The following is a 22,080-nucleotide window of genomic DNA, read 5'->3' as shown; positions in this document are numbered from 1 at the left end:
AGATGCAGAGGTACGGGTCATTGAGGGATGAACCGTCTTGTTCATGGCTGTCTGCGAACTTCAGACACCGGGAAACCAACCCGGTAGCTTCTGGTTGAGCGAGTAAAAACCTCTGGCCATGAGACACTCGTGTAACCCCCAGTACTCTCCCTCCTTCTGGTCCTCCACGAACACTGGGGCCATAAAATGACAAACTCTCCTAGTCAGTTGAAGGTGCAATTCCAGTGAACTTGTCTGGTGTGTCTCATCTGGTGTGTGTTTACTCGCTCCTGTGCAGAGCATTTATCTCTGCAGCCGTTGTGTGAAGCTCAGGGGGAATGATAATGGAAGAGGTAGCAGACAATGAAGAATGGGTTCTTCTTTCATATCTTATTTTAATAGTGTGCTATTAATTTGAAATAACCGATGCAAAATGATTTCACAAAAATAATTGATTTGATTGATATTGGAAGGGATTATCGTCCATGAATTATGAATGTAATGTATCCTCTGGTATTTCTTACTGCTTGTCCACCCTCTGTGTCTGTATTTGCGTTATTGATCAATCACGGAACCTTTAGTCATCCCTTGTTCCTTTTGTGCTTTCTCTTCTCCCCAGACTCCCAGCGGTCCCATCTCTCCTCCTTCACCATGAAGCTGATGGACAAGTTCCACTCTCCCAAAATCAAGAGGACCCCGTCCAAGAAGGGCAAGCTGCTGCAGCCCGAGCCAGCGGTCAAGAGTGCAGAGAAACCCGTCAACAAGGTATTAAAAGGCCTGTATTTGAGTGTGCTTTGCGTCGTGTGTGTATAACATGGTTTAGTACTGTTGGTACAGTACTTGGGGTACTGTGGGGTAGAAGACCCAAATGTTCCCTGACTATTGTCAGCGTTTGTTTACCTTTTTAATCAAGGACGGTAGGTTTCCTGGCCTGTGCTTCGGGTAGGCTCTTACGCACCTGTGTGTGTGTGTGTGTGTCTGTGTGTGTCTGTCCCCTTCCTTGTTGGTTCCCACACTGTCACACAGGCATTGTGACCGCTGGCCGTATGAGACGGCAGGTGGCCGGACACATGACACCAATGGAACCTGGAGGTTTTGTGAATGGACTGTTGCTGTTGCTTTTAGTTGTTGCTTTAAAGCCCTTGCTACAGTGTGACCATCTCCTGAGCCTATGGAGAAGACACTGCCCGCTTAAAGGCTCCTGGTGCAGTAAACGTGTGATTCTGTGTCACGCTACTTGGTGAATAGATGATTAATGGATAGTGGGATGAGAAGTTGGGGCTCATTCAGACCAAATAAGGCTTTGCAGCAATTAGCGCAGACTGCTGCGGTGGTGAGGGGGTGTCACTTCATGGCCTGTGTGTTCGACGTCATGTTGTGAACTACAACCCCCCCCTCATGCGTTGTACAGCTCTGGAGAGGAGGACACGGCCGCCGTCCGCCTCTCGTCTAACAAGGTTGTCCTTCCCGTGGGGGGAGACTTCCGGTCTGAACGCCGGCTGACGTGATTGGCCACCGCAGCGTGACTTCGGGTTGCGTTTCTCCAGAAGTTGATTCTGTTTAAACTTTCCGTCGCAGGCCAAAATGCGATTATTATTTATTTTTTGAACCCCGGCGGCTTGCTTCGCCGCAGCTCGAACGCACAAACCCTCTCAGATGAGTGGGGTCAGCAGGGGTCTGAAGGCGCCCTTAGCATTAGCATGGAGCTCTGCTATTAAAGCATGCCTTCTGCCATAATAGCACTTTGTTAAGTTTTCCTCTGGAGCCATGCTTCGATCAGGCTGAAAGCAGCATGGTCTCTCCACCTCTGTTCATTTGAAGCTCTGATGGCATGGTGTGTGTTTCACCATTGTGACTGAATCAAGCTGCTTCATATCACCCAGAGTACACCTTGTTATCAAAGTGGAAAGCACTAGTTAGCATTCAAGGCATGTCCTGTCCTCGAGCCAAATCTCTGTGAGAAGAATATAAGGAATAAACACAATTTACAGCTCTGTGTTGGCCTGTATATGGCAATACTGATGCAAGATTCAACTATCTGTCCTATTGTGTTTGCTTGTCTATTTTTGGGTAGTAATTGTTTCTGCATTGTGCCAGGCCCAAGTGTATAATTCAAGTTGTCATGGGGGATAATACCTTTGTCAAAGCTATTATGAAAATGCCCTTTGTATGGAAATGTGACCATAATTGACCTTCACGCGCTTCATTTTCAATATATTTTATTCTGTGTCTTACCCTTGTTACTTTCACTCTTTTGTGCTCATCATTACTACTGTGTGTATTTGTAGAACTTGGATGTCCCTTGTCTTGTTGGAATAAATTCCATGTACAGAAGGACAACGGTATGCTGCACAGGGTTACCAGATTGGGTGGGAAGTCTGGCCTATTCTGGCCACAGTGCACGTTCCACGACACAACACGGACCGTTCCAAAGGCTGTTGCGGAGCAGCCGGGCCTGTGCGCCTCTTCCCCAACGGGCCCCCCTGTGACGTGGAGCCCATCTTCTTTGCAGAAGGTGAGCCGACTGGAGGAGCAGGAGAAGGACGTGGTGAGTGCCCTGCGCTACTTCAAGACCATCGTGGACAAGATGGTGGTGGAGAAGAAGGTGCTGGAGATGCTTCCCGGGTCGGCCAGCAAGGTCCTGGAGGCCGTCCTGCCTCTGGTGCAGGCGGAGGCCCGGACCCAGCACAGGTGACCCTCTCCCCAGCTCCTTGTACTGTCTGACGCCGTGTGTTCAGTCAACCCTGTTCTTCTCCCTCTATCTCAAAGTCCCAGATAACAAATGATCAAATCATAAAATGTTCCCAAATATACCAAGTTGGGGTTGATATTAACCGTAAAGGGAAGTTGAGGGGGATATTTAATTGCATGCACGGTTATAAAGTGCTGCTCCAAAGCAGCCGCCTGTCTTATCTCTCTAGGGTTGATGGGCGTGGCGGCAATATGATAATTAGCTTGTTTGTTTGTCATGCCTTGGTCAATCTGATGCAAACTCACTTGTTGCTCAAAGGTGTTGCTGAGGGCAAGGTTATTGGATGCATGGGGCTCTGCTCGCTGTTCTGGTCCCTCTGCTCTGTAGGCTTGGCTTCTGCATGCTTACTAGAGACTGTTCATTCCAATTAAAGAGCAACATTCCCATTTCCATTGTGCACAAGCCAAAAAAAGCTCTGTTTATATCCCCTGTATTAGTTCAATTACCATGGAAGCATCTACTTACAAGTCGATTTTTATTTTAGGCATATCAAGCACATTTGATCAGACTGCAAGTGAAGACCTTGACATTAAGCTTTCAGATTGACTCGCCCAATAGCAAAACTTACTTTACCAGAGTGGAAAATGTAGGCCTAGTAAGAAAATGTATAAAACTAGTATTTGTGGAATTATAATAAGCTAGCCCAACAGAAGGAACACTAGTGCCTCACAATTCATTAATTAATCTATTCATATATGGCCTACTACAGCAATCAGAATGACAGCATTTATTTTTATAGAATTTTGGTGAATATTTCAAAATATTTATTGCATCCAGATTCGCTATAATTCAAAATGATCAGCAAATAATCACCTGTAGTAAGTAACAGCCCATCATTGGCAACTACTACAGCAATCAGAATGACAAAAGTTATTTTTATTTATTTGTGGTGATTTCTTTCCTGAAGCATCTCCCAAAAGTCTGTGGGGTGTCATTTCTAGACAGACCCTAAAACAGATAGCAGCCGGAACGTAGATTTAAGTGCTGTTCTCGCACAGATATCGATAGCGACATGTGGTTTAGATTTTTGTCGACACGGTGTCCTAACTGCCCTCAACATACTACACCCGTAATGTAGTGAAATTGTGTTGATGAATCCGATTGCAGGGTGGTCAAAACCGCAATCGGTTAACTTTACCCGCTGTCAAGACGGACCCACGGAAATGTCCTTTACCTTTTTTTTGTTTCATATCGCGTCTCAATTTCAGGTGTCATTATTTATTCATTTCTTTATTTATTATGTTATGATTCTTATTCTCCTGTTTTACCGAAAACCAACACACAGCGCTGTAGAAAGTTCTGCTTCCACGATATAGGAGGACTACATGTCCCATTTAAACTGCCCGATCACAGAGTTCCTCCTCCCCGGGCAAGCAGGCAACCGTTAATTTTGAGGCCTGTACTTATAACACCAACAATACCAGGAACCTGTATGCATCCTTTGTTTGAATGAGGTCTGAGAAGCTATTAAAGGGTGTGTAATGCAGGGTAAACCTACATCCAAGAGTCTCTTTCTCTACTTCCTCATTGTACTTTGACTCCCTAGTTGTGTGTGGAGTTGGTAGGGGGGACGCCATTGGACCAGTCATTTCTTGGAATTGGTCAGTCTTGTGGGACAATGGAACTAGTAATGTCTTCTGACTGGCCAGCCTTTTTGTAGCACCATTGGTTGTACCACCAATCCTTCCGTCTACCCCCAGATCCAGAGATTTATCGATTGATACATAAATATAAAAAAATATTTTGACCATTTGTACTTAAAATCACGGATTTGGGTTATCTGGGGCTTTATCTGATTTCACAGTTTCAGAAAAAACCCTAAAAAAATATATATTATTATTATTAGAACCATTCTCCTTCCTAAAGGAAGGCATACACGACCTGAGTATGAAATATTTAAATTAAATGGTGCAAAATGAGATGTTATCTTTTGGTTTTGCAGCGACTATACACAGGTGAGATGTGATATGATAGGATCAGAGTAGACTCAACATCCAGGTAGTATTCCTGGAAGTGTCACACAGTGTAGTCGGGTATTTCCCCGGTTCAATGTTGAACCTGACTATACTGCTCTCATTCATTTGTTTGTCTTACACTTCTTCCTCAGCATGTAGTAGAATGCACTGACTTGGTTGATTGGACTCTAACTCCCTCGCTCTCCCATGCCCTCGCTCTCTCCCTCTCCGTGCTCTCCCTCTGACTCGCACTCGCACACGCTCACGTTCTCGCTCCGTCACTCGCTCGCTCTCGCTCTCTCTCGCTCTCTCTTTCTCTGTCCGAGTTTGGACGTGTTGGAACCTCTCTCCCTTTTCTTCCCTTTTGTCTCTGCAACGTCAATCAGTGCCTTCTCTGGCATGCAGGCCAGAGATGTGGGTGTGTTTGTGGGTGTGCTTCCTCTGTCCTGTATTTAGCAGTGGTTGATGTAGCAGGGTTGAAGTGCGACTACAGTGGTTGAGAGTTATCTGAAAGGGGCTTGCCCTGGCTCCTGCAGCCACAAGACATCCCAAATCATGTAGTAGAATGGCTCATAACCTTCTTTGGAATAACCCAGGTGTTTTGGACTTTGGCCTCTGAGCTAACATGTCAATTCCCAACCGTCCATTGACACTACCAATAGTAACTAAATTCATACATTAATAATTGTTGTCCTATTTGCTAAATCTACTGGAGATGCGGAACAATTAAAGTAAATTCACACTTTGCTGTTGCCGCCTTTGACAATGGCTGACCAAGAAACTGGGTCCATGCTGGGAGTCTCACCAAAGAGCTCTTTTGCCTTAGTGTTTGTGTGTATTGATTTTTGGTTTGCTCCTATAGATTAGTTATATTATTCATGGGTCCTATAATGTTTTATTAACTGCTCTTTAAATATTTAAAAGTTTGTTTAGGGCTTCTTTTCAGAAGAAGAAGAGCGTTTTTGGCATGGTATTGAGCATTCCCTATCCTTCACCATCAGTCTCTTAACTCCTCCCCAACTGGAGCCTTCTTCCTGTACCGGCGTTGTTTTGCGGGGCTGGAATGGGGTGCCGTGTCGGGGCAGGAACGGCGCGTGAATGTGCCATGGCGTGTGGAGACAGGCACCAGGGACACACCCTGCAGCCAGCGGTCCTCCAGCACTATTGACTAGAGCAGCAGCACCTCCAGCACGCCTCCTTTGTCCTGATAAGCATTCTTTAGTTCAGCACCAGACTGGGCTGGCCCCTGCTCTTGCTGCCGGCCCCACCAAAGGTTTCCTTGTCTACTTGTTTTGTTGACCAGGTCGACCCTGCTCAAGAGGTGCATGTTACCTGGTTATCCAGTGCCGTCTTCCTGTTGTTCTTCATTATTTATAGTTATTAGATATATATGGGAAAGTTGGTTTAGGTCGTCTTTATAATGTTTTTTTTTTTTTAATAAATTTCCCTTTTCTCCAAACACTCATACTCACACTCACACACATACTGATTCACTCATACTCATACTTATACACATACTCACACTCACACATACACTCATACTCATACTTATACAAATACTGACACTCATACACTCATACTTATATGCACACACTCTGCAGTTCGGCGCTGTCCTCGTGTCACAACCGAGTGTACCAGAGTCTGGCCAACCTCATCCGCTGGTCCGACCAGGTGATGCTGGACGGCATCGACCTGGAGGACAAGGAGAACGTGGTGGCCGTCACCACCGTCATCAAGGCGGTGCTGGACGGAGTCAAGGTGAGTCCCCTCCCATCATCTAACCCGCTGCCCACACCCTACCTGCTCATCAAAGAAATGTACTGGCTCAAAACAACCCTACGTCCTCCGCCAATGAGAAATGTTTCATTTCACGCACCTGTGATTGGCTCGGGAATCCAGTCAACTTTGAAGTCACCTTGATAAAAGTGTCTAGGATCGCTGAATCAAAAAAATGATTTACATATCCTCACATGACCGTTGTATGTGTGCATATGTCGTGTGATCAGGAGCTGGTCAAACTGACCATCGAGAAACAGGAGCAGCCCTCGCCCACCACCCCCAATAAACCCGTCCCCCCCGCGCCCACGGCAGAGAGGTGAGTCCACGCCGGGGCCCTTTACAACGCACTGGTGTGCCCCAGACATCCGCACACATTCAGACAGACGTGTCTGTTCATCCTTCGGTCTGTTTATCCTTCCGTCCGTCCCTCCAGCAGCGCGTCATCCGAGGTGTCCCTGACGGACCAGGAGCCTGAGGTCACCATCCAGTCCCCCGCCCAGGAGACGCCTTCAGAGGCTGCGTCTGACGCCCCCGACGACGACGTGGCCCCGCCCAAACCCCCCCTCCCTGAGGCCAAGATGGCAGAGCTGAGGTGAGAAGCATGTGCAACTGTAGCCAGGAGGAATGTGGGGATTAATACACTCTAATCCTGTTGTTCTTTAGATGTTTTTATAGGTTTGTGTTCAATGAAATTATTGCAACATGGTTAATAATGGTTGGTTTGTTTGTTTTTCGGGTAGGTGTGGGGATAAAAGTGTTGACTCATATGTTACTGAATCATATAAGCTAAGATCAACAGGCTCTTTTCCGTTCAAAGTCCTTTTATATATTTTTCATAATTTCCTTCCATTCAGGAGTAATATTTTGTAACCTTGATTGAATTGTGGCTAGTGGCTACAAAATATAAACAAAACCATGATGACGTTTATGACTATTGTTTGAGTATCAGGTGGATTCAATGATCTGTGTCTGATCCAGTTAAGTAAGAAAAGGTGGTCATGCAGGGTGTAACAGTCAGCGTTCTCTCCCCACCTGAGTGTGCCAGCGCTCACTAACGGCGTGTTTCCACCAGCGGGTGCGCTTCGGCCCAGCACTCCTTGGCCCAGTAGTGAAGGTGCGGTTTGGCCCAGCTCGCGTTTCCACCACTGACAGTACCCATATGGTAGGGCAGGGTCAGCCGGATGGCGATAGCCGCGGCAGCTAACTCATAGCAGCCCGACACAGTGTAGCCTGCTAATAAATCCAAGGAAAAAGAAGAACGTGCACAATGAACAAAGAGCAACAATGTAGGACGTCCAAGAAGGACGGCAAACTTTTGTGATAAATAAACAAGGCTTTCGCTGTCGTCCAGAAATACCTTGCGGGCAATGTGTTTGTTTGTTATTATCCCCCTGTCGCACGGAAGTGACGATGTTGTTGACCAATCAACGGACGGCGTGTGTAGCTCAAATTAGTTGGCCCCATTTCAGACGTCTCAGAGATAAGTTCGGCTAATCACGGCTAAGTCCGAACCCCGCCCACTTTTGGCTGTGGAAACGCGAACCGTGCCACACCTATTCATACCGAACCGCCCTTGCCGATGGAAACGCGCCATTACAGTTCCAGGTTGTCTAATTGATATGCTATATCTTTCTGGTCTGAATTGTGATCAAACAATATGTGCATGCAATCTCGGCATCTTAAAATTCCTGATCTCTATTCCATCTCCCTGTTTGCTCTCTGTGGTCATCTGCTGGCTTTTCATAGCCTACCATACAGAATTCACACATGATGATAAAATCATGCGTGAAGATTATTAGTAGTGTTTTCCTGCGTTCCAGCCTGATCAAGTGGTCTGTGCTCCTCTCTTCCTCCCTCTGCTCTGTCTGTGTCTGGGGTTGTTGTCTGTGTCTGGGGTTGTTGTCTGTGTCTGGGGTTGTTCTGTGTCTGACCACAGAGCTCAGCTGAGTGCTGACGCTGGCCAGAGGAGGTCCACACAGAAGGAGAAGTATGTGGGCCAATGGGATCACACCTTTCCATCATGACCAGTCATACTGCCCTCATCAAAAAGTCCTGCTCCCCCCCCCCCCACCCCAACCCCCCCGGACAAATCCAGCCTTTTGATTTGATGAGCGTGCTTTGACATGCATGTTTGATTGGCCCCCCCAATGTGATGCCTTACCTCATCCAATCAGAAGAGAAGACCAGTCCAGTGCATGAGTGTGTTCTTTGTTTCCCCGACTGATCTTTATGTCATGGCAACCGCTGTTACGCCCAATGAACTTGACTGGAGAAGTTTGATACGCAAGAAACGTTTTTTTTTAATCTTTTTTGTCTGACGCTAACACAGGCCATACACATCCCGTCGTAACCCGTGTCCAAGAGATGTTATGCGTGTGTGTGTGCGTGTCAATGTGCAAGTGTGCACACGTGTGTGGTTTGTTTGGGCCTGAGTTGCGTCCCGCGGGACTGTGAGGATGCTGGTGTTGTAAGGCTTCCAGGCCTGATGTTATGTGACGGCTCTCTCTCCCCAGTCCCCCGCCGGCCCTGCCTCCTAAGAAGCGTCAGTCGGCCCCCTCGCCCACCAGGGTGGCGGTGGTGGCTCCCATGAGCCGCGGCTCCAGCCTTCCCTGTAGTGTACACAGACAGGTAACACATACGCATCCACTCCAGGTCATGTGGTAGGAGGATATTGTATTCCTGAAGAAGAACATTTATTTTGGGTCAGCTGAATGAACATTCATTTCATTTTATTTTTTTATTATTATACAGGAATGTACTAAAGGTAACAAAGTTACAATTTGAAACTGGCCTGATTCAGTATAAAGCTTATTTCCAGCAGGTTCCATTCATGGCAACGTTGTAATGAGAGGCATATGTCCTTGATGTAATCTTGAGAAAGCGTTGCATAATGTCGTTTTGCTGGAATGTGAGTGCAATCCTGGAGCACGGTTGCCTTCTCAGTGTGTTCAAAAGGGTTTTCAGCCACCCAATTCAGCCTTACCCCCATATTCATTAAATTGGTGAAGCATTCCCCATCTGTTTCACCATTCTTTAATTTGAGCCAATCCATGCGTGGCCTGAGAACAGTTACTGAGACTTCTTGCTCATGAGCAAAGCGACCAGCACTGCACCTATCCCTTTCCCTCATTGGAATACAATGTCTTTGATGGCTTATATGGGTTCTTTTTTGGTATATTTTCAATCTATGACCTATGGGAATGATAATGCACAGGCTAAGGTGGTCAACTCTTTTGTGACTGTCCTCAACCTCTCAGTAGGCATCTAAAACGCCCTGTTGGTCATGTTGAAATGTCAACTCGGATGAAAGCATCTACTAAAGGGCCGTGGCTCAATGAGAACGGGTGCTGAAAGGTGTTGCCGTGGACCAGACGTGTGTGCTGGGACAGTGTTGTGACCTTCCTCCTGTTCCCGTACAGCCGCACGACTACGAGCAGGAGTTCCTCCAGAGGCGCTTCTCGGGGGGCAGCCAGTCGTACGGCGGCGAGTCCCCACGCCTCTCGCCCTGCAGCAGCATGGGCAAGCTCAGCAAGTCGGAGGAGCAGCTGTCCTCCCTGGAGCAGGACAGCGGGCAGTGCTCCCGCAACACCAGCTGTGAGACGCTCGGTAGGACACGCCCCCCGGACGATGAGTGGACCGGCTGGTCCCTGAGTACACTCAAAAGTATAATCACAACAACATCGGAAATAGGCCCTGTGCAATACCCTGTCTGTCACTGTTAATGGACAATGTGGCTTTAATGTGCGCTAAAGTTGGACTCTGATAGGACAAGGGGGGAAATGTCTTGTGAATTTCTAATTAAGTAGTTGAGAGTAATAATAACTTTGCTTAATTTTTGGCCTTGATTATTTGCAAACAGTGTTTGGCAATGTTACTGACGATATGAATAATAAAATGAACGTTGGCATTGTGCCATCCCGACGCTTGAGTTGAATCAGTTTGATGATCCCATGAGTTCAGTGTTTTTCAGTGGCTGTTCATTGTCCCCCCTCTCCCTCCCAGACAACACGGAGACCTACGACCCGGACTACGACTTCCTCCACCAGGACCTGTCGGCCGGGGACCCCCTGCCCCAGGTCCCGGCCGGCGGCTGCCTCAGCCCCCTCCCCGAGTCCCACAACGAGTCCTCCTCCTCCTCCCCCGTCCCGGGACAGCACCCCACGCACCCCCGCTTCAGTGCCCCGCCCCCGCAGCACACGCCCGAGTACTGGACCCCGCAGCCCACCAAGAACAACCCCCTGGCCCGCATCAGCGCGCCGCCCGCCCTGCCCCAGAAAAAGCGGCGCAGCGCCCAGGCCTCGCCCTACCCCGACGGGATGGGGGCGCGGCTGCTGTACGAACGCTACCCCTCGCAGTACGACAACCTGTCGGAGGAGGAGCTGAACCCCACGCCGCCCTTCCCGCTCTTCTCGCCCATCTCGCCCATGCCCCAGAGCAACGGAGGGGCCTTCGTGGCGCAGTACCTGGCCAGCGAGCACGGCGACCGGCCCTCCAGCCCCCCGCCGCTGCCCGAGAAGAAGAGCAAACACAGTGAGTCGGAGGAGGAGGACTGAATGAAGAGCACTAGTGTGGGAAGTGTAAAAGGGTGAATGGCACCATTTCAACAGAGTGAGCCATTGCCAACACATTGCTGGTCATTTTGAGCATTTAATGTTCATTAAAGGGCAGCTCACTCTGTGAATAGAAGCAGGAAGTGAACCCCCGGATGTTCTACAATGGGCTCTCTAGGCCCGGGCAGAGGGCACCGTGAGCTCACTTCCTGTCCACGCCCGGATCACATTATTGCCTCTGCTTGCGTACATGTCATCTCATTCACTTGCCAAAAATAGAAGGTGGTTCCCCTGCTATGATCTCATCCCATTAGTTGCATTTGAATACATTTTTTTTTTATCTTTAGTTCTATTTTGCGTAGTGTAGAACCGACATGGGGCGATCCGAGCCAGAGACCTCATTGCAAACGGTGATGTCATGGGAGCCCATGAGCCCAGCTGAAGCTCATTCCTCCTCCACCCTTCCTCCCTCCCTCCAGTCCTCCAGTACATGCAGTTTGTGGAGGACTACTCGGAGCCGCAGCCCTCCGTCTTCTACAAGATGCCGCAGAGCGAGAGCATCTACGAGCAGCGCAACAAGCGCTTCCAGGAGGTGTGCGGCTTCAACGACTCGTTCAGCAGCACCGACTCGGTGCACGAGCCCGTGCTGCCCCCCGCCCTGCCCCCCAAGCAGAGGCAGCTGGTAAGAGCTCACACGCACAGGGACACCCCCAGACCTCGTATGGAGACGCTCTTCAGTACAAAAGATGCATGAGATGTATCCATGAAAGGGCTGGTTTCGGTCAACCTAATGACGGGGTTCATCACGGATGTGACGCGTGACCTGTTCTAGTGTCAATTAAATACCAGTAAGTGTATTTTGTTCCTGGCGCATCGATTCTGTGAGTTAAAGTGGAAGCCTACGGATCAGGTTTTTTTTCTTTCATTCTGGGGGAGAGAGAGAAAGACAGATGGTGTGTTTGAGATGGCCTCGTACACCACCCGCACAAGTTGCTCTTGTGACGTAATTTGCTGGCATGTAGCACCTATGGCGTTCCCGTTTGTCTTTGTGGGCATCAATACACAACGAGTCGGTCATCGCCGCGGTCAGAATCCTGAGATATGACGACCAAAGGGGGCGTGCCTCGGTGAATGACGCAAGAAAGCTGGGAGATTTCCTACTGCAACTCCTTGGTACGCTTAATTTACTCCCAAGTAAGGAAGAACGGAAAATATCGATTTAATGGCTTGCAAAACTGCAATTCCACTAGTATCCCTAGTGCAATTCCACTAGTTAAACAAAATTCTTCACTCCTTCTCTCTTATGGTGTTATTTATCTCCCCCTTGTTTAATCTCTCACATCTGTCCGTCGTGTGTTGATAATCAGCTGTCGTCTAGGGCGATAGGGCTGGCTCTTTTCGGGCCCCCGCATGGTGGTCAGATGGTGTTCAGGCTGATTCAGTGGTCCCAGAGGTGGGAGAGGTGAACACACATACATCCACAGAGGGAGAGATGAACACACACATCCACAGAGGGGGAGAGATGAACACACATCCACAGAGGGAGAGATGAACACACACACACACATCCACAGTGGGAGAGATGAACACACACATCCACAGTGGGATAGATGAACACACACATCCACAGTGGGAGAGATGAACGCACACACATCCACAGTGGGAGAGATGAACACACGCACACACATCCACAGTGGGAGAGATGAACACACGCACACACATCCACAGTGGGAGAGATGAACACACACACATCCACAGTTGGATAGATGGGGGACGTTTGGCTTTTTAACCGGTAACGTGCAGTGACATTGACATTATTGCCATGGACGGACGAGCCAAGAAAACATATTTATAGTGTTGTCCCCAAGTCCTGGAGAGGAGACGGATGAAGCCTGGTCATGAAGCCCCCTCTGCCATCCCGGCTGTGGACGCACAGGGCTACTGTCACTTTTGATCCTCAGCCAGTGTATATATACAGTTTATATATGTATATTTAAAAATCTGTTGCCGCTGTAAGCCTAATCTGGCCTCATGTTTGGAGCCTGATGAGCTGGTGGGCCCAGCAGAATAAGCCTGTTTGCCTCCTCCTTAAATCCATGTACCAGGCTTACACGCTTTGGCAACTTTATACAGGGCTGTCCTCCCTCAAAGTAATTTCAGCTGCTGGTGTGTGTGTGTGTGTGTGTGTGTGTGTGTGTGTGTGTGTGTGTGTGTGTGTGTGTGTGTGTGTGTGTGTGTGTGTGTGTGTGTGTGTGTGTGTGTGTGTGTGTGTGTGTGTGTGTGTGTGTGTGCTCAGTTTGATCTTAAGTTGGCCTCGTTTCTATAATGACTCAGAGTTGTAAGAGGGCTTAGAGGAGAGACCGCCACATCAAATAAATATGACCTGTGGAGATCACTTGATTTGGGGTGATTGTGTCGCTCCAGGAACAGAGTGCTTCTTAACAGAATAACACTTTTATTCACACTGTGAACCACTTCAACAACAACAGTCGTTTAATGGAGTCTTTTACTGCTGCCTCTTTCAGCTTTTCTCCAACACACCTTTCTAACCCTATTTGCTACTGAACTTTTGATCAAATGGACTCAGTTAGCTTCCTTTATGCTGGCATTATCTAGCTATCTTGAGTGTCTTCATGTCTGAACTCCAGACAACGTCCAGAGTATCAGGTCAGGACAGCGGGCCCGGGGAGAGAGGGCCCGGAGAGAGAGAGGGCCCAGAGAGAGAGAGGCCCGGAGAGAGAGAGAGAGGACCCGGAGAGAGAGAGAGAGGACCCGGAGAGAGAGAGAGAGGGCCCGGAGAGAGAGAGAGAGGGCCCGGAGAGAGAGAGAGAGGGCCCGGAGAGAGAGAGAGAGGACCCGGAGAGAGAGAGAGAGGGCCCGGAGAGAGAGAGAGAGGGCCCGGAGAGAGAGAGAGAGGGCCCAGAGAGAGAGAGAGAGAGAGAGAGAGAGAGAGAGAGAGAGAGAGAGAGAGAGAGAGAGAGAGAGAGAGAGAGAGAGAGAGGGAGAGAGAGAGAGAGAGAGAGAGAGAGAGAGAGAGAGAGAGAGAGAGGAGAGAGGCCGAGAGAGAGAGAGAGGAGAGAGCGGCCGAGAGAGAGAGAGCGGGCCGAGAGAGAGAGAGCGGGCCGAGAGAGAGAGAGCGGGCCGAGAGAGAGAGAGCGGCCGAGAGAGAGAGAGAGGGCCGAGAGAGAGGGCCGAGAGAGAGGGCCGAGAGAGAGGGCGAGAGAGAGGGCCGAGAGGGGAGGGAGGGAGGGGGAGAGAGAGAGGGGGAGGGAGGGGAGAGAGAGAGGGAGAGAGAGAGGGGGGCGGGACATGTACCTGCCAAATGGTATTAATCCGGTTCCTCGCCAGTCTCTCGATGGAAACGTCCTCAATGCTCACTGTGGATTTCTCTTCTTCTTTAGATTCACCTCCACCCCCGGTAGATCTGGGAACTCTCCAGACCATGACCTGATCTTTGCACACACGGGTTCAATCAGACATTACACACACACTTTACTTTGTTCTAGGGAGGTTTTCCTTTTTTCCTCTGTCCTTTTAAAAGCAAACATTCAGCTTCTGCTTCCTTAACCTGGTTTTGTCCCTTTCTCTTTTCTCTCTTTTCTGCTGTTTTTTCTTTCTCCTCGCCCTTTTCTGTCTCTTCTCTTCCGCTTTCCCCCATCTTATTAGGCTTCCCACTCTTCCTCTCCTTCCTCCTCTTCCTCCTCCTCCCTCTCCTGCCACCTCCAGCCGTCGCTGGTGGCCATGGAGGAGGCGGGCACTGGGCTGGGCCTCAGCATGTCTGTCTCTAACTCCTACCTGATTGGCCAGGCTGCCTTGACCACACCAACGGTGAGTGCCATCCTCTCTGGCCAATCCCTGGGCCCCTGTGGGTTCTGGTTCCTGGCCTGTTAACCCAAGGGCTGCTTGAGCCTTGTGCGTGCTGTTGTGCTTGCCTAGTAAGATGTGGAGTGCATAGCCCTTACCCTAGGGGGGATCAATGGTGTCCAGTTCATTGTTTTGTGTGGTTCCCTCCTCTGTTCGCGTTGGTTTGACTGTGTGAGGTTTATTTGAACTCCTTTGCCCTTGTGCTATGCTTATTGCTGGAAGAATTGGTGAGCTATGTACGTGTTTGGCCATTTGCTCGCTTCTGAGATGCGTTGTTGGCATATGCGTGTCCATGTGGTGTTTATTTTGTAAGGTAACGGTTTGCTAACCTACACCTATACTCATAGGGAAAGGATGGTGGACGGAGAGTGAGAATGGGTCAGTTGGGTTGGTTAGACAAAGGAAAGCATTATAATAAACACACGTAGTCCATTAAATATCATTTAAAAAGACCCAGAAAGTTTCAGGACATCTTTGAGTCTGGCTGCTTCAAAACTCATTGGCTTTGCAGGGTTTAATGAACTCACAGGGCTTTGGGCCGACACACGGACGGTTGTGTGCTGCTCCTTGGTGGAGTGGTAGCTCTGTCTATAGGCTGGAGGCGCTTAGCCCCGGCTCTGGGAGGTTGACCCCGCTGACCCCAGGCTGTGTGGGATCACGGCTACCAGTGGCGTGCGTCGCTCCCTTAAGGATCATGGTTGGGGGGACGGAATGTGGCAACAGATGGAAGCTGATGGGAAACACACATTCCTGATTCTGCTGCCCTTCCTCCTCCTCCTCCTCCAGTCTTCTTCTCTTCCTTCTGATCTTCTTCACCATCCAATGTGTCTGTGTGTCACTGCCCATACCACATATTGTTGCCCCATCCCTGCCAACTTCCCCACCCCAAGCCTTCTGCCACCCCACCCTAGCATTCCCTGTCCCACGTCTGTCCCCCGACCCGCTGTCGGACAGATCCTCTGTAAGGTTAGCGTTCCCAACACCCCCCATGGCATGCTAGGTGGGGGTTCCAAGAGAACAAATGACTATCTGGAATGGATGAATTATGGTAGGATCTAGTCCGGCACGAGTGTTTGCATGTCTGGTTGAACACGCACATCAAATCGTCTTGTCTATTGTTTTGATGTTATGTGACTGACACTGTCTCTAAACTAGATTAGCGCTAACATCCCCAAACGCCAGTTACAACAGACCAGTGTTTATCAGTGATCTGTGTGATGTATGCACAGCTACGGGCCGCTAAGCTCGAGTCAGAGCTGGTATTTACAACGCGTTGCAGCACGTTTCAGAGGGCCTTTCTCCTGGCAGGCATCTCTATGAACACGCACGCACGCACACGCACAAGCTCATACACGGTACGCACACACGCATAAACACACACACACACACACACACACACGTGTAAACATATACACATGCACAAATGCGCACACATGCATAAACACACACATGTACACACACACAAACACACACACACGTACACATACATACACACATACACACTTTTGAATCAAGACCTGGCCTGTGCATAACCTTGTGTGCGCTGACACTTTTGAACAGGGCAAAAATCTCTACCACCTGGCATATATTGTCTGGCAAAGAGTAAGATTTGGGGTGGTAGGTGCGTCGAGTCCATTTCTACTGAGGGCTATAGCTACTACAGACTGGTTGTGAGTCAGGAGATGTTGAAGGAGGAGATCTACATTGTTTTCTAGGTAATATTTTCGAACTTTTTTTCCAATCTGCTCCTCTCTCCCCTGCTGTCTTTGTTTAACACTTTTGATTCTAATACCTCCAGAACTATAATTTTTTTCCTGCTTTCATTCTCTTAACCAATCACAGAGTTTGGACCGGGTGGCCTTGACCAATGCCACCGTTCTGGATGGCAGCGGGGGCGGGCCCAACGGTTCACTGGCCGGCTCATTGGGCTCTGTGGCTGTCTGTCTTCCTTCCGAGTCCTCTCTCACTGACTCTCTCCACACCTCAGCGGTGAGATCATAGTACAGATAAATCACACCAGGCACGACCAAGGCAGCGAGGAGAACGAGAAACCATGTGTCAGGAAAGAGAAGGAGAAAGAAAAGAAGCAACTACCCCTTTATGAATGTTTAACAATTTGGGTTGCATATGTTTATGCTAGTATTGCAACTTTTAATATTTTAGACCTTTTAACCTCTAGCTATTGCTTAGTTTGAAGCCTTGTCTGATGTTGACTTGAAAACATAGTGACTCATCGGCTTACAGGCATCTTGTTGTCATAATCATCGCCATCACACCACTGCTCCCTGATTACCGCCTCTTGAAGAACCCTAGCCTTACGTCTTTAACTACATGTGTTGTTTGTTTCTCCCCCGCCTTTCAGTTACAACTAGCATTACTTTGTATGCACCCTGTTGGGTAGTTAAATCCTAATAAAGATGGCCCCCTTGCCGTAGCAGTAGGCTACTGCTATCCTTTGCCACACACATTCCCCGCCCGCCCGCTGCCATCCCAGCCTCGCCCGCTGCCCCCCCCCCTCACGCTGGTGGTGTGTGTGTCCCTCCTGTGTCCCCGTAGAGCGAGGGCGGGTGTGACGAGGGCGGGGAGGGGGATTACGTCAGCCTGTACTCCTCCAGCCAGGCCAATGGGGAGCTCCCGCTCTCCCTCAGAGTAAGTAGCTGTGATGAGACCGGCGAGAACGTCATGTCTTATCTTAAGGGTCCGCCTCCACTCAAACCCCCCCCCCTTCATCATCTCAGGCTGTGTGACGTCATATAAAATACTGAGGAAAACAAGATGTAAGTCATGGACGCTCGGGACACCCATGTGTTTACATCTTGAACCCGCTCCCGGAGCATGCCTTGGGGTCCAGGGTGTCGGTGCTTTGGGTGTTTCCTGGTGTGGCTCGCGTTCACAAGTCCACCCGTGTGTCGTTGTTTCTGATTGGCCGGTGGTCTCCATTACCCTCTCCCGACCGGGCTACAAACGGGCTGTTTGAACGTTGTCGTCATATATCCCTCCTCCATGCATTACTCCTCCTCATGGGGTCAGTGGGTTGATCAGTCTTCAAATAACATTTCCCCAAACAGCCGTTGTGCCCGTGTGCGTGTGTGAGTGTGTGTTGGCGTCAAATACCCTCGTGCAAGAAACCTGAATGCTTGATGGATTTGGTGTGCGTGCGTGCGTGCGTGCGTGCGTGCGTGCGTGCGTGCGTGCGTGTGTGTGTGTGTGTGTGTTGCTCTGTTCCTTTGACCTTTTTGACTCTCATCCTGGTGACATACTGAAGGCCGCCAGCCCTTCTATCCCCCGCGTGGGACCATGGGGGTTCAGTGGTTATGCTCCTCATTCAGCCCCTGCATGGCATCCCATCCCATCTTCAAATGTCCCTGATTTGAACCCCTCATTCACGCCAAACCTTCCCCTCCCGCACAGGAGCCAATCCAAGCCGACGATGTGCTGACAGATCCCGCCCCTGAGATGTCCCCCTCCAATAGCAAAGAGGCCATCGAAAAAGAAAGGTAAGGACTCCATAAAGAATGTGATGCCAGACTAAGCACTCTAACGAGCCTTGGTCAGGATGCTAACGTGTGTGTGTGTGTGTGTGTGTGTGTGTGTGTGTGTGTGTGTGTGTGTGTGTGTGTGTGTGTGTGTGTGTGTGTGTGTGTGTGTGTGTGTGTGTGTGTGTAGGCGGCTGAAGTCCACGTCGTCAGCAGGCAGTGATGATGAGGAGGTGGATGAGCTGTCCCTCATCGACCACAAGGAGATCATGAGCAGGATAACACTAAAGCAGGAGGTAGGAGTCATGGATGTTAAGGCCGCAGAGTGACACTGTTCAGGCTGTGGATGTACAGACGCACTACACTGTAGCCATTGCTGCCCTCTGCAGTCGGCCTTTTGAAACTGTATCACAAGCAATTACTATGCCCAACCCCATAACGCCTCTCTTCTCTCCCCCTGCTGGTGCAGTCTGATGGACGTGCTTGTGTGCCAGGCTGATTATGTACAGAAAAAGCTGCTTTTTTTTAGTTTTCTTCCAGAGGACATGTACAGCGAAAAGAGATGCAGATGGGGTAGAAAGTGGTAGTGTGTAAAGAGAGGGATGTGTCGGCATGCTGTAGCTCACAAAGAGCCTCATAAGTGAGGTAGACTCTGCCTCCGTCATCCTCTGAGCTGGTGCAGGACAGGGGAGGGGTGGGGAGGAGGGGAGGGGGCAGTCAGAGTGGGGGGCGGCCGAGGGGAGGGAGGGAGGAGAACAGCAAATGGGGAAAGAGCTGCATGTGCAGCTCCACTGCAGCGCTGCTAACTGTAATCTCCTGTTTAACGATGTACCTTTGCTTGTGTCTCCGGCTCTACGCATATTGTTTATGAATGGTTGGTCCTCTCCTCCGCCGCCGCCGCTGCCTTCCCCTCCAGAGTGACGACGGCCCTGATGTCCGCGCTGGGTCTGGGGACATCCTGCTAGTCCACGCCACGGAGACGGACCGCAAAGGTACACTGGTCAAGTCTGAGTGTGTAGATGTGTGTTACAAGTCCAGTCTGTGTGTGTGGATGTGTGTTAATGGTCCAGTCTGTGTGTGTTACTGGTCCAGTGGATGTGTGTCACTGGTACAGTCCGTGTGTGGATGTGTTACTGGTCTAGTGGATGTGTGTGGATGTGTGTTACTGGTCCAGTCTGTGTGTGTGTAGATGTGTGTTACTGGACAAGTTGATGTGTGTAACTGGTCCAGTGGATGTGTGTGTGGATGTGTGTTACTGGCCCAGTGGATCTGTGTGGATCTGTGTTACTGGTCCAGTCTGTGTGTGGATGTGTTACTGGTCCAGTCTGTGGATTTGTGTTACTGATACAGTTGATATGTGTGTTACTGGTCCTGTTGATGTGTGTAACTGGTCCGGTGGATGTGTGTTGATGTGTGTTACTGGTCCAATCTCTGTGTGTGGATGTGTTACTGGTCCAGTCTGTGAGGATCTGTGTTACTGGTCCAGTGGATGTGTTGATGTGTGTTACTGGTCCAGTGGATGTGTGTTACTGGTCCTGTTGATGTGTGTGGATGTGTGTTACTGGTCCAGTGGATGTGTTTTACTGGTCCTGTTGATGTGTATGGATGTGTGTTACTGGTCCAGTGGATGTGTGTTACTGGTCCAGTGGATGTGAGTGTATGTGTGTTACTGGTCCAGTAGATGTGTGTGTGGATGTGTTTTACTGGTCCAGTAGATATGTGTGTTACTGGTCCAGTAGATGTGTGTGTGGATGTGTTTTACTGGTCCAGTAGATGTGTGTGTGGATGTGTTTTACTGGTCCAGTAGATGTGTGTGTGGATGTGTTTTACTGGTCCAGTAGATATGTGTGTTACTGGTCCAGTAGATGTGTGTGTGTGGATGTGTGTTACTGGTCCAGTAGATGTGTGTGTGGATGTGTGTTTCTGGGCTTCTGGGTCAGGCTTTGATCGGCTTTCCAGGCTGAACTTGAGGAACCCTCCAGGGAGCCCAGCTTGACTCTGTTCTGCTCCCTCTCTGGCGTGTAGATCTGGTGTTGTACTGTGAGGCCTTCCTGACCACATACAGGACCTTCATCAGCCCAGAGGACCTCATCAAGAAGCTACACTACAGATATCCTTCAAGAAATCCACCTTATTACTAATTCATAGACGGAGGGCCTGGGTAGGCATCAGTGGTACAGTAGTATGTGTGTCTCCCTCCGTCCAGTTGTGTTGAATCTATACTGTACTGTTTTTTAAGAGAATCCCATATATGGGCGGTGCAGTGCTCCCGGTCTCTGTGGTTGGTTGGTGCTGTGTGTTTCAAAAGGAGCCTGATTGGAATGAGATTAGGGAGGGGTATCCTGTGTAATGATACATAGAGATTTCTGAGATTCGGCATTCTCTAGTAATTCGGTAATAATTACCTTTTGAAATCTGTCTTGTTGTTTTGTCTTGCCGTTACTTAACCGAAAGACAATGCACCATGGTAACTCTGTCTGAACAGGAGTGTGTTCACACACACGCAACGTGTCTTATCGTGTGCGTCCTTAACCACGAAGCACATATACCAAGTTCTGCCACAGTCCGGACACTTTCAAGAAGAGGGTCAGCAAGAACACCTTCTTCGTCCTGGTGCGGGTGGTGGACGAGCTGTGGTGAGGAGCGGCTACTGCCCTCTTTTGGTTCTGCATTTCGAGTTATTCATACTTTGTCACATTATCAATTGTAATATCCCGTTCAACCTCTGTTTCTTTATCTTTCACAACTACAATGCTGATATTACAATACTTAAATGAACCTCCGACCCAAAGCGAGTTCCATTTAATTGAGAGCCATGTTGTTAAGGAGTAGGTCAGGCTTATTCTCTTCTCATCCACTCATCTCTCCCCCAGCCTGGTGGAGCTGACGGAGGACATCCTGAAGCAGCTAATGGAGCTGGTGTTCCGTCTGGTGTGTAACGGCGAGCTCAGCCTGGCCCGCGTGCTCCGCAAGAACATCCTGGACAAGGTGGAGCAGAAGAAGCAGCTGCGCTACACCAACTCCCTCAAGCCCCTGGCGGCCCGCGGCGTCTCTGCCAGGTACAGACCCGCTTAGGAGCGTTTGTTAGCGGACGAGGTCATGCCACTGTTAGGCTTTGGATGTAGGCGACGCCTAGGAGTGAGCATATGAGGATCCTGTCGGGTCCTCGGCCAGCCAGCCAACATGCAGTTCAGTGTTTTTCCTTTTATCAAACAGTCAGCCCTTGGCATTTGTATTCCGTTGGTTATGGAACATCAAACAATGGCGTCATCTGATGCGCTTCGAGAGGTCAGTGCCGAAGTAAAGAATGTTTGAATTCTGACCATAGCGTCAAATTTGAGAATCTGAGCGGACCGCTAGGCCCAGGTGGCACCAATGCTAGGTAGCATCATTGCTAAGTCGGGCTTCAACACTCCGTAGGAATACATTGTACCCACAGATGCTGAGAGCTGTGTGGACCACGTCAATGTGTCTAGAGGTTTATGTGTGTTCCTATGCATTTCTATTTTAGGAGCGACCGTGTGACACATTAACAAGTGCAAGTCCCTTATCCCTGGTTTTCAACATGCACATCAGTATGAAAAAGATATCACAACTACTGTCACTAACTATCAGGATGTGCAATAGATAACTTTTTAATGTCGCAAAAAGATGAAGGCATAACACCTTTTTCTGTAAGGGTGCAGTTTTGCAGCAGTGTGGTTTGGGAGACAATAGGACAATGT

General features: G+C 49.4%; 1 protein-coding gene across 1 annotated transcript in view; it reads left to right on the top strand.

Annotated features, from left to right (window-relative positions):
- rapgef1b (Rap guanine nucleotide exchange factor (GEF) 1b) overlaps positions 1-22,080 on the top strand; it is a 43,882-nt gene that overhangs the window by 17,660 nt on the left and 4,142 nt on the right. Inside the window, exons 2-20 of the mRNA XM_060038290.1 lie at positions 599-744; positions 2,492-2,670; positions 6,288-6,444; positions 6,693-6,781; positions 6,899-7,057; positions 8,402-8,452; positions 8,979-9,093; positions 9,885-10,071; positions 10,468-10,995; positions 11,495-11,697; positions 14,682-14,843; positions 16,722-16,868; positions 17,436-17,528; positions 18,291-18,376; positions 18,546-18,651; positions 19,272-19,347; positions 20,381-20,465; positions 20,899-20,991; positions 21,229-21,414. Coding sequence (XP_059894273.1) covers positions 599-744; positions 2,492-2,670; positions 6,288-6,444; positions 6,693-6,781; positions 6,899-7,057; positions 8,402-8,452; positions 8,979-9,093; positions 9,885-10,071; positions 10,468-10,995; positions 11,495-11,697; positions 14,682-14,843; positions 16,722-16,868; positions 17,436-17,528; positions 18,291-18,376; positions 18,546-18,651; positions 19,272-19,347; positions 20,381-20,465; positions 20,899-20,991; positions 21,229-21,414 — 2,848 coding nt within the window. The remainder of the gene's footprint in view (positions 1-598; positions 745-2,491; positions 2,671-6,287; positions 6,445-6,692; positions 6,782-6,898; positions 7,058-8,401; positions 8,453-8,978; positions 9,094-9,884; positions 10,072-10,467; positions 10,996-11,494; positions 11,698-14,681; positions 14,844-16,721; positions 16,869-17,435; positions 17,529-18,290; positions 18,377-18,545; positions 18,652-19,271; positions 19,348-20,380; positions 20,466-20,898; positions 20,992-21,228; positions 21,415-22,080) is intronic.

This window comes from Gadus macrocephalus, chromosome 19 (assembly GCF_031168955.1).
Source record: "Gadus macrocephalus chromosome 19, ASM3116895v1".
In the NCBI taxonomy this organism is placed as follows: domain Eukaryota; kingdom Metazoa; phylum Chordata; class Actinopteri; order Gadiformes; family Gadidae; genus Gadus; species Gadus macrocephalus.
Note: the sequence above shows the minus strand (reverse complement) of the source record. Positions and strands in the feature narration are given on the sequence as shown.